Genomic DNA, 12,142 nt, shown 5'->3' with positions numbered 1-12,142 from the left:
TAAAAATCCTCCAGAACAGTTGTGTGGTGTTCTTTTCCTTTGTCAACACCAATTCAGTGGCTCTCACTGTCACCCTGTAATTCCTGAATATTCCCTCTAGCACTGTAGCATAAGAAGAGTAGTTAATCTACAGTACAAGATAAAGGCTTAACATAATAAACAATGTAACTGCTTCCATGTTGTTCTACATTCAGCTCCTATCAGCTAATTAAGATACCATTGTGAGTCTAATTTTAGGCTTCTCCATGGCTTCACTGAACTTTTTCTTGCTTGTTCCTGTGCTCCAAATAAGGGTATAGTGTGCTGTAACACGCTCAGGATGTATTGTAGAATTGTGCAGAAATGATTGTTGATGGTTGCTCTCCCATGTGTTTGGGGGCAGGCAGTGTTGGGCTGGTGGAGTCTTGTTCAAGGAGGGAAAGGAGGAGGTTTCATCACATATTCTCCAACAGATGAGAATATCACCCACAAGCTGAAAGGCTGCTTTGAACAGATAGCTGTGCGTGTTACTGGCCTTGCATCCCTGAGGCTTGCTGATGTTTATATACAAAGAAAAATAAAACACTGGAAAACTGTTGTGGCTCGTTCTATGGAACTGGAGCGGTCACAATCCAACTGCGGTCTGCCAGCTGTACCCAGCAACCAAGAAACAATTGTGTTGCAGCATTCAGCTACACTGGCTAAAAAGTGAAGGCTTTGGTAACACCTCAGCGTGCTAAGATTGACAAAATGTCAGGGGGACAAATGGAGTGGGAAGTAGGCTTTGCAAGTGGAAGGAAAAGCTCTGAAATGTGTCTAAGCAGTGTCAAATGGAGCCTTCTGTAGTTTTTCTTCTGAAGTCCAAAAAACATGCTCTGAAAAGTGACCATTCAGCTTGTGTTTGTAGCAAGGATAAATCATTTTGTTGTGTTACTCTTGTAAGTCAACAACACCCTTAAGTGGCAAAAAGACACTTTGGCTCCCAAAATTGGAGCCTAGTCTTACTAGAATGCTATCTAAATGGATTCTCTTTAAATAGTAGCTTTTATTATAAAGTGAAGATTTTCAGCGTGGTATTTTTGCTTGGGCACCACTAACATTTGGGGCCACTACATGTTTTTATTAATATTTTCAATTTGTCTTGTGTCAGTTATATATATTTCTATATATATGTTGATTGTAATTACAGTTGGTGGGGCAGGGAACTTTCTTTATCTTAAGTTGTCAGGTTCTGTGTCAGCTCGGCTGTAATGATAAGTTACACAGTGTTGAAGGAAAGTTTGTATAGGCTTGTCATTCCCCATGCAAAACCATGACATGAGTAAAATGCTATTCTGTAATGCTACCATGTTACTGCTCCCTGGCCCAGCTTTCCTCTGCCTCTTAACCAGTTTACTGCTTTTCCACAGCCTTCCGGTGCCAGTACTGCAGTGTTCCTAATGTCCTGGCTGCCCTACAGACCTGCTGCCTTGTCCCTAGAACAAGGAAAAGGAAGAGGTAGGGGAATGCTGTTCTACCAGTGATTAGGTAGGACTCCTCATGTTTTCAGATTAAATTTGCAGCGACAGCATTGCATGCTGAGTTTGGCACAGGGTTTGTCACCACATAACCTCAGTAGAGCAGCGGTGTCTCAAATGAAAGATGTTCCTGCCGAGGCAAAACTCGAGAAATTTGGTTATTTGTAACGTTACTTTGAAAAACACTTAACTAGCTTCTAAGGGAGCTGTTTGCAGACCTTCATCCTGTTGTACAGTATGTGGGAAAGGCCTGTAATTAACACCAACGTGCCCCCCTCGCTACACTCGAGAGCTGCCCCCGGTGCCAGATGAGTACCGCCGCCTCTCAGGGTGCGCGCCTCGCGCTCTGGTGCAGTAGCTCAGCCAGCCGCCCGGCCAGCCGCTTTTAAGCAGAGCAGATAGGCGCGTCCCATCTAACGCAGTTCTCGACGCGGTTTGCTAAGCGGGCCCCCGTCCCCGAGTAAAAGGAAGCACGCCCGGCCTCCTTTCCTCCCGTTGCGCGCAGCGACGGGCCGCGCGGCGCGTGCCCCCCACCGAGCCCGGGGCGCGGCGCGGCCCTTGTGAGCTCACCGCGCCGCCGGGGTGGCCGCCGCCCTCCGAGCCGGCGGCTGGCAGCGAGCGGCCTCTCTCGCTCCTCCCTCCTGCCCCCGCCGCGGTCGCCGGCGGAGGGGCCGCCGGAGCTGACAGGGGAGCCCCGGGAGACGGGGCGGAGCGGCGGCGGCGGCCGGAGGAGGAGAGACGGCCGCCCCGCCTCGGCGCCCCGCCGCCTTCCCTCGAGGGCCGCTCGCGGCGGCCGGCAGGGCATGTCCGCCGCGCAGGTGTCCGCCGCGCCCGCCGAGCGCCCGGCCTGGGGCGCCGAGGGCCGAGACGGGCCGACGGAAGGGGCCCGGCGGAGAGAGCCCGCTTCTCCCGGCGGGAAGGAGGCCTCGGAAAGCGGCGGCCGGCGAGAGCCCGAGCCCGAGGAGCGACGACGGCAGGCGGCGGCCGAAGCCCCTCCGCCCAAGGAGAACCCGTGGACGAAGCGCAGAGCCGCGCGGGACGACGCGGCCGACGGGCAGCTCGTGCTGCGGGAGCCAGGTGCGGGGCGAGGCGCCGGGCCGGGCGGGCGGGCGGGGTGCTGGCCGGCGCCGGGCGTTGCTTTCGGTTCTGCGGCAACACCGCGTGTGCCGGGGACAGCGCGCCCATAACCTCCTCCCCCGGCTCCGCTTTCCGCCGCGCCGCACGCGGCCGGCCCTGAGAGCCCGTGCTTCTACATACATGGGCAGCGCGGCGGCGGCGGGAGGCTCGAGGGGCGGCTGCGGCCGCTGCAGGCCCGGCACCGCGAGCGGAACGCTGAGCCGCCCGTGCGGTGCTGCTGACATGTAGGAGCTTTGCTGAATCCCCGCTGCTTTCCTGTAGGTCAGCTCTTTGTTTCTGTTTTGCTTTGGTTAGTTGGTGTTTTTTTTTGTTTTTTTCTTTGTCGTTTTTTACCTATTTATGTTCAGTTCACTCCTGAGCTTTGCTTTTCAGAAGGTTGGGCTCGTGAAGGCCTTAGTGTTAACAGCTGTAGTTCGCTCACTCGTGCTGACGGTCAGTTCAGGCTGCTTCTGTGGGAAGAGATGGGGCCAGGGCAGCTTGGTGCAATTTGCTGGCCTTTAATTACCACAGATGTGAAATAAAGGTGTGTGAGAGCTCCATACGGACTGCAGACCCGGCTGAAATTGCCCGGCGTTAGCCCTGGGCCCCTGAGAAGTTCTTCGAAGTCAGCACTTCTTGGAGTACTGCTGTCGGCTGGAAGCAGCTGCCAGCCCCACATAAGGTGCCTGCGTGTGCTCCCTGTGCTCTGTGCTGTGCTCCCGAGGGTTCCTGACAGCCCTGCTTGTGTTCTCGTGGCCACTTTTATCCTGGAAGTAATTGAGTGCCTCCCTCACAAAGAGAAATATATCCCTTGACAGTTCCAAGCGTGCGTATCGTGCAGGCAAGCAGAAATGCTCTCCAGACCGCAGAACCTTTATTTAACTGAAGATGAAACCTTTTGGCAGCACGTGTGTCTATCTGTACCATTGGGCCTTGCTGTCTGTGTGTACTGATGCACTCGTAAATGCCAACTTAGAGTTGCTGTGCTGCAGCTGCAGTCCTGCCCGTGCATGACAGGGAGCTCGTCACCTGCCCGGGCTGCTGGGGCAGTCCCAATAGTAGTACGGAGGGAGCTGATTTGGTGCAGTATTGCCTTGTGGGCCTAGTGGGGGCCTGTGCTGGAGGTGCTGCTCTTTGCTGAGGTTTTGCTTCCCACTTAAGGCAAAACACAAAAATAGTTGTAGGGGGAAGAGAGAATGGAAGTGTGGAGTTCATGCACCACATACGTTATGTGCACAGTGTGATTATTTCAGAGAGCTTTAAACTGTTATTCATCTGTACAGAAGTTATTATTTATGCAATGACTGCCTAACCGAGCTGTTGCACTGGAGTACCTATTTCAGTGGCAAGTGCAGAATTCAGCAAGTAGAGAAGTTGCTGGTGGCAGTGGTACCAGTAAAAGGCACATGAGGAGGGATGTGCTGTGGTGAGGCTGCCATGGGGAGCTTTGGGGTGAGTCACCGCTTACTGCTTGTGGAGCGTGGAGTGGCTGATCCAGTGGAGCTGAGAGAGGGAGTGATTGTGTGTGTGTGCCCCTGTCTGCAGGAGATGCGTTCTGAGGCACTGGATTGACAAAGCAGCGTCAGTCGCACCAGGCCCTTATAAGTGTGGTAGTATGGAAACTACGCATGTGAAATAGTAAGTAGGTGGGCAGATGCACTGCTGGGATGGAATGTAAAACCGTCCATGCAGGGGATAATAAAACTGAAAAGAATCTCGCATCAAAGTAGCAGCTGAATCCTGTTCAACTCGTTGATCTTGGCCTAATTTGCTGAAAGTTTCCTGACACAAGCATGTGTGGCGGCGTGCTCAGTGATAGTTACACGCGGAGAAAGCTGCTTCCAGGCAGTCACCTCTGGCCATCCATGTGCTGTAGTGTTACTCATCTGTACCAGAGGCAGAACCAGCTCCTTCTTTTGAAGGCAACTGCTAAATCACTGGACAGACAATAGAAGGAAAAAGTAATGGGAAAAGCTTAAAAGTCTTTCCTTGTGAAAGAATTCTGTCCAAGCATTGTTACCTTTTAATTTTGGGTGTCGGATATGTCAGTAGGTTTTAATAACACGGCGGTAAACCAAACACCTCACATAAACTTACTGGATGTTTTTATGGTGTGTTTGTTACTACAGATGGGTGTTTTGGAGTAAGCCTTTTATTAAACTCCTAAGTAGAAGAATTTCAGAATGATACAACTGCTGCTAATCTGCAGTTAGTTTGTGGAGAAAGACATGTAGCAATATGAAACTGCCAGTGAAGTCCATGGGTTCCTATCTAAGCCCAGGATCCATGGAATGGGAAGGCAGCTTTGGCAGGGGCTGCCCTTGGTTAAAGGCAGTTCTTGCAGCATGCACGTTCTTCCCTGCTTCTCCTGTACTGCTGAGCTTTCAATGCATCTTCATTGCTTCAAGTTGAAACTCAGTGATTAAGAGAGGAACGCTGCGAGGAGGAAGTGCTGTGTAATCATGTTGATAACCATTTTTTACCAGGTAACGAGATAAGTTTTGTTTTAAATGGAGCCAAGGAGATGTGTCGCTACTGAAGCCGTGTAGCAACCCGGCATTATTCCTGTTTTCCTTGTCTTTCCTTTGAGTCTTGTTTTATCTTAGCCTGCCCTTGGAGCCAGGCTCTCCCAAAAGAGGTTGGTTACTCTCCCTGCACTTAAATAATTCCCAGCGTGGAGTTGTTGAACTGATTTTATTCAAAAGTTTTTCCACCTCTTTGATAAAATACTGTGTTATTTATTTATTTATTTTTAAAATAAGCTTCTAAAAGGGAACCCAAACAACAAGATCTGTGGTCTGTACAGCTGATCCTGGTCTCTAACGAGTTATTAGATAATTATTCAAGAACAGTCCATGAAATCTATGGAAGTATTCTCTAAAGCAAAATATCTATGGTAAGTGAGTTTGCTTCCTAGTGTTCTTTGATATTGTAGTTGATCAAAGTAACTGCATGCTTTGGTCTTTCGTATTTTGCTCAATTTGTCATTCTTTAGTCCATTGACTTTTGGACACTGAGGACACCCTTCATCTGCTTGATGTTTCAGTGGCAGAAACTGATTCACGTGTGCTGTTGATTAGCTGTGGTCTGTAAGTAAGCAGGTGTTGCAGGTACACCTTAGTAAAGGTGTGCTGTGTTATTAAGGATAACAGACTTTACAGTTTTGATGAGAAAATGGGCAAATGATCTGATTATCGAACCCTTTGGTGTATCTTGTGCAAATGCTGTCATTATTTCTCATGAATTCACTGTAAGTTTGAATAGCAGCTTTTTTATTTTAAGAATTATCAAGTGTTACAACATCAGCAGTTATCCCACCTCTGAAGGGAATAGAAGCATTCTCAAATCTGCTGCCTATGTTTTCCAGACCTGTGACAGTGCATGGAACACAACATACATAAATTTGCATGGTGGGGTTTTTCTTTGGTTACTAAACTGGAGACTTGTTATAAGAGAGTAATGCATCCTGCTGCACAGAGCTTCCATACAGACTTGGCTGGCTGTGCTCTGCCTCAGCATGAAAGCTTTTTGTAGAAACTGAGCCACAGGTTGCAGCTTTCTATGAAGCAGCTAAGGGCCAAATAATAGTAGAAATGAAGCGGAGGATAAGTAAGAGGTGTAATGATTTACTCATCATATGTTGGGGACTTTCATTCCTATTGATTGTTCAGCACTTCTTACATCAGAAAGCTGCTTCTGTCTATAAACACGTGGAAGGATGCTGGTGACATAATGCAGTGCCTTGGTTTGTTCAAGTGGCATGAGGAAGTTGGTCCAACTAATGCTGTTTTGCTATGAAGTGCTTGAACTACTGTAGAAAACGATGTTGGCATAAATGACTGTTTTATAATTTCCCAGAATCTTGGATCATAAATCCATGCTCTAAATTTAAACTGTCGTATGTTCCAAGGGATTATTTTGTCACATTTGCAAGACCTATATATGTATTTGTTTAAAATAAATAAAAGGTTTATAAAATAAATAGGTGAAAATAAACCTAATTTGCCTTGCAGTTGATGATGCTTTGGTGATGCATCTATATATGTAAACTTTGCTCCTCTGCCTCTGTACAGCATCTGATTTCACCTTCCTTTTTCTGCTGCTTGAGGATAGCTGCTGTTTTGGCACTTTGTCTTTTGTTTTTTGTAACTGTTGTCACGTACCTTGAAATACTGCACTTGACATATTGGCACATCCATGTCTTTCTGCAGAAGATACCATGTGTTAGGATGTGGTGTATAGGAAGACTCAAATGAGCTGATTTTAAAATGTCTTTGAAAGGTTATTTTGGTTTTCACGTGGATGGAATCTTCACTGGAGTTCAGTGATTGAATTCTGATCGTTAGCAATTAAACTTGCTCATCCTTGATTGATTTTTTTTCTTTCTGCCTCCTTCAAAGTTCAGCTAAAACCCACCTAAAGTAAAGTAATTGCAGACAGCTGTGTATTTTGAGGGGCTGCTGGCTTCTGCTGTGGCTGTAAACTGAAGATACCATTTCTGGTATTCAGCACTGTTTCATGATTCTGAAACCAAAGGCTGGTTTAACATTCAGCACGGAGCTTTTATTTAGAGGTACAGTAGACTGTGTCCGGACAGTGGCTGTACTCCTGTTTATGAGAATATGACAGAGTTGATTGAGGTAAAACTTCTAAGGGAGCCCATGTTTTGTTCTTTTACTCTCACCCTCCTCCCCCCACCCCTTATCTTTTCTTTCATGCTTCTCACCAAAATCCAGCTCCCAGATGATAAGCTGGCTGGCCAGGAGAGGTCAGCTGCATCTGGGTCTGAATGAGACTCTGGAAAGCTGGAGGAGCACTTGCTGGGGAGCATGGCTGAGCTCACTGTCCTTTCTGCTCGGAATGGGCACTGTCAGCTAGACGATGTTGTTGCCTGTGGTAATTTTCTTTTCACTTAGCGTGCAAATGTATCTTTTAGGTCTTGGATTACTACATGTTAGATTTATAAACAGATAAGAAAGGTTACTTACAAAGCAAGTCGGATCTCATTTGACTTGATTCGGGTGGCCTGTGTTGCTGCCTTGAATAATATCTCATGACTAAGGTACTGCGGTGACGCCGAGTTGGCTTTTTTTCCTGTTTAATTGCCTGCTTTGCCAAGGATGCACTGAGAGAAGCTGTGACAGAGCAGTCCTTGGGTAGCAATTTAACTAAAAGTGCTGTGAGGTGGAAAAAGGGCTTCGGTAGGGTAACCAAACAGCTAAAAGGAGAGCTCTGTTTGGGAAGCAAACACTATGGCTGGTCAGTTTGCCGTGGCAGGCAATTGGCAGCTTTCTTGTTGGCACAAATTAACTTGTTGCTCTATGACTATGACTGCAACCTTTTTTTGCCTTACTTCATAGAGGGAGGTAGTTTCATATTGAATGGTAAGTAAAAATTAAGATCATACAGTCAATTATGTGCACTGGGCATAAGGGTGGGGTTCAAAGGGTGAAGCTGCAATGAGGAAGATTAGCGAAGTCAGTGGATGCCAGAGAGATAAGGGCTAAGGAGGTGATGTTATCCTCAAGGAAGTAACAATCCTCTTGTGATTTCAGCTGTGCTCAATGGTTTGAGCTTGGCTTTTAGTGAGAGGCTGAAAAAAACTTCCATTAAAGATTGTAGCTGCTTCTCTATGGGGAAAAAAAAAAAAAAAACAAAACAAAAAACCAACAAAAAACAAAATACATAGTGATACTAAGGCAGATGGAATAGTGTAATTAAATAATATGCATAGTGAGAACTGAATGAAAGTAGGAGAAACTAGAGGTGGTTTTATCTGTCTGGATCTACTCTCCCAAGAGAAGTTATCTGGTAATAGTTCTGTTCCTATTGAGTTGTTCCACACCCCCCTGTGTCTCCCCCCAATACTCAACAAAAAAGCTAGAGCACAATTAAATGGGAGGAAAATGAGAAAATGGCATTTGTGCACAGAATGGAAATTGCATATATATTAAAAGGCATAATGAATTCCAATGGACGCTGTTGCTCAGGAGGAGTGTTGTTATTGTGAAGATTAGGTCTTAGGAAGGCTCTGAAAATGTATAAGGATCAGCTTTCTGACAATTAGTGACGTTTATTGTAAACAGTTTTTGTAACCTGTGGGATCTGAACGTGAAAATGCATCAGCCTTGCAGTTATTTTGTCTTTGCATCGTTCCTTTTATTTCTTCTCCTGTTGCTCTGATTTGTTTCTGAGCAGTATGACTCAATTCTTTAGCAGTTGTGTGATTACTTATAAACCAAACTTACTAGGAACTTGTCAGTATGTAGCAGCTCTTTTTGTCATGCTCACGTAATGGTAAATTTCTTGAATGAATCACGTGCTTTAAATATACCTTCTAATATTTGGGTATTTGTTTGGGGTTTCATTTTTGCTGGTACCTGAATTAAAATTCCAGTGTTTAGAGATAGTCCTGGCATTGTAGCTCATCAAATGCTTACATGCTGTTATGTAATATTCTGTTCACCTGTTTTTTCGAGGCTATTTACACTGGTTGTCAGTTTGAGTTTTTCAATGTCATATGCTTTAGTTGTCTTAGGGAAATACTCTTGTAGTAATTGTGTCTACGAATGTTCATTGGCTTCAATACCAAGGCCACTAAAAAAACATTGGTGTAATATGCTAGATAGTAGAAAAATTGTTAAAGAATTCTTTATGCTTCTTCAGCACAACTTATTACATCGCCTGAAAGTATTTTTTTGCTGTTGTTCTTTTTCAGAACTAGAGAATTCCACTAAACATGTAAAAGCAGTGAAAGCCAGGACAAAGAAATGCAGCAAGGTTTGTATTTGCCAGAAGAACATTTAGTTTGGAGTTAGTGCGCTGCTTGTATTAGAAGCCCCAGTTAATGTAACCTGCTTATCTAAACTGGCATTTAGCTCTGCCGATAATACGGTAGGAAAATGAAATCATTTCAAGGAAATGTTTCTGGTCGTAAATATTCACAGTGGCAAACAACTGCTGCTGTTAAAAAAGGAAAAAAAAAAATAGTTATTTTGAAGTTAAGAAGAAAAACTTGTACTTCGTTTTCTTCTACTCTGATGATGGTTAATTTTGAAGCCAGAGAAAGGTTTAAAAAAAAAACCAACAAAAAACACAAGAAAATTGAAATTAGAAAACGAAAGTGGTGTGTGTACAAGGGGGGTTTGAGGAGTCTTGAGATGATGTAAAATGGGAAGGGGCTATAATGAAACAATGTAATTTGAGGATGTGGGATGATAGGTTGGCTTTGGAAATGCTATTTCTGTATTATGTCAGCAATGAGTGTAATTTCATGTTCTGTTGTAAAATGATGATGACAGGAGAGGCACTGAACCCTCTTACTGAACAGTTAAATTTCTAAAATGTTGTTCAGCCGTGCCTTCTTAGATTGAGTAAAACCAGTGCTCAAGGGTCTTCCAAATGCTAAAGGGTGTTTAGAGAGGTAGATACCTTTAAAGCAAGTAGGGAGCCGTCTACAAGACAACAATTAGCCTTGAACATCGTTCTTTGTGTACTTCAGGCTGAACTCATCAGTCTGTTTTAACAACAGAATGTAGAAAATTTTGCTTGTTTATCATCTTTATTTGGCTGTATCCACTTACGTATTCTGAGTGAAGACATTCTTTAGACAGTTGCTATCGCATGGTAGGTACCTCATTTTGGATGTAATTGCAAAGATTGGTTACTTCTGCTGTTGATCTATTCTGTTTAAAAAAGCTGCTTGTTTATTTTCTTTTGTATTTCTCAGCTTTAAAGAATTGCTAATTCTAGCAGCTTTGTTCAAATGGGGATAGTCTTGTCAGGACAGTCATCTTCCATGTTTTAACAGGGACTGAATCTAGAAAGTAACACAAACTGTGACTGTCTTTGCAGGCTGGTGATTTCGTTGATATCGGAGACTGGCCGACACCAAGTGAAACAGCAAACACTGAAGTAAGTATTTATTGTTATCTGCAATATTATTTCACTAGGAATCACGTGGCCTTCTGTGATTCATGCGGTTGCCTCAGAACGTACTTTCCATGTTCTAGAGTTTCAGCAGAAATGTTGTAAATAATTCCAAATGCCAGTCTTAATTGTCTAACCTAATACGAGACTGTCTGAACCCTTCACAAGCATACACACACTTTATAGCTTGGCCTGTGTGAACATGTAGAGTAAAAAAGCACTGTATTTAATCCACCATATATTTCTTTTATTTTCTTTTCTGTTCTTCCAAGAGGTTTATGAACACTGCAGATCTGTAACTGTTGGGACTGAGAGCATGCTGCACTCTCTTGTGCTCAAATTGTTCTACACATAGGTGTCCTGGGAATTATCAGAGGAATGTGGATGGATAAAAGATATATTTTCCTATTGCCAATGTCATCAAATTCTTTGTTTTGCAATATCTCAAGTGATATGTGCATGATTTATCTCAGACCTTTTTTATGTTACATTATTTAAGTCAACAAAGCATAGACAATTCCCATATATTTGGTGCTGTTTCACTCTGTACTTTAGTCCTAGCAAAGCATCTCTGATTTTTATGCTCTTTTCATGGTGAGGGAAACCAGAAGATTTGGGTTCAGCACTGTGTGTTCTGTGAAAGCTTCCAAATAGAAGCTGAAAAAGAGCAGATTAAGGTAGTTCGATGTGAGTCATTTGTCCTGTGGGCTCAGATTCAAACACCTTCCCTTTCCCCCAATTAAGTCCTATCTTTTTTGTTTATATCAGCAACTACACATCCTCAGGTTTCTCACCAGGACTTTCACGTTGCAGGTCAAACTTCTAGATGTCTGTACATTTGACACAGCACTATGTTTTCTTCTGGGTAGAATTTGCTTCTTCTAGTAGCTTTTTATACAGGATCTCAGAGAAAATGTTTGATGTTTCTAGGAATATCTTTAAAATCTGAGCAGATTATATGCAGATAAATTAGTGGTCATTCAGTCGCTGAAAAACCAGTGGGAATATTTTAGTGTAGATGTCATGGTTTTGTAGATGTACAATGTACATGCCACTAAGGTGTGGGATTTATATAAGATCCTTGATTTAACTTCTCTTCAGTATTGATAAGTTCTGTCACTGCCATTCCCACCGGTTGTTGAGATGGTGCTGTTCCACTACTGTTCACAGGGGAACAGTGGTGATACATTTAACAATACCATGAGGGACGCATGTTGATAGAGTCATGCTATGAGGCTGTTGACTTACTGGATAACGTTAGGAAATGTGTTACTTTGCTGGGCAGCAAACTCCTGTTTGATTATTCAGTAAACTAGAAACAGTTCCATCTGTGCATTTTATACCTTTGATGTAAAATGCACATCCTCTTCATTTGGCACAGTCTAATGTCTCAAAAATGCCATTTCTGAAGATTATGCTGTCAGTTTCACTATGGAATGTTTCTCATTTGTAATTTTTTGGATGCACCTTTCGTAATACGTGAGATGTAGGAGGCCGCTATGGTGCAGAGAATTCTGTAACAATGCCTATAAAAATAAATTCCATACCATAAGTGTTCTGATTCTCAGAAAAGGAGTGTTTACTGATCTTAGTTCAGACAG

General features: G+C 44.1%; 1 protein-coding gene across 2 annotated transcripts in view; it reads left to right on the top strand.

Annotated features, from left to right (window-relative positions):
• Positions 1 to 2,089: 2,089 nt before the first annotated feature.
• The window catches only part of LARP1B (La ribonucleoprotein 1B), a 32,629-nt gene continuing 22,576 nt past the window's right edge, over positions 2,090 to 12,142 (top strand). The window contains exons 1-3 of one of the 2 annotated variants that reach the window (XM_072336842.1): positions 2,090 to 2,573; positions 9,331 to 9,392; positions 10,467 to 10,526. In XM_072336842.1, coding sequence (XP_072192943.1) covers positions 2,300 to 2,573; positions 9,331 to 9,392; positions 10,467 to 10,526 — 396 coding nt within the window. In that variant the 5' untranslated portion in view covers positions 2,090 to 2,299. The remainder of the gene's footprint in view (positions 2,574 to 9,330; positions 9,393 to 10,466; positions 10,527 to 12,142) is intronic. The other variant, XM_072336841.1, reaches the window with a different exon arrangement.

This window comes from Excalfactoria chinensis, chromosome 4 (assembly GCF_039878825.1).
Source record: "Excalfactoria chinensis isolate bCotChi1 chromosome 4, bCotChi1.hap2, whole genome shotgun sequence".
NCBI classification, from domain to species: Eukaryota; Metazoa; Chordata; class Aves; order Galliformes; family Phasianidae; genus Excalfactoria; species Excalfactoria chinensis.
The sequence above is the reverse complement of the archived record's forward strand: the minus strand, read 5'-3'. Positions and strand labels throughout refer to the sequence as shown.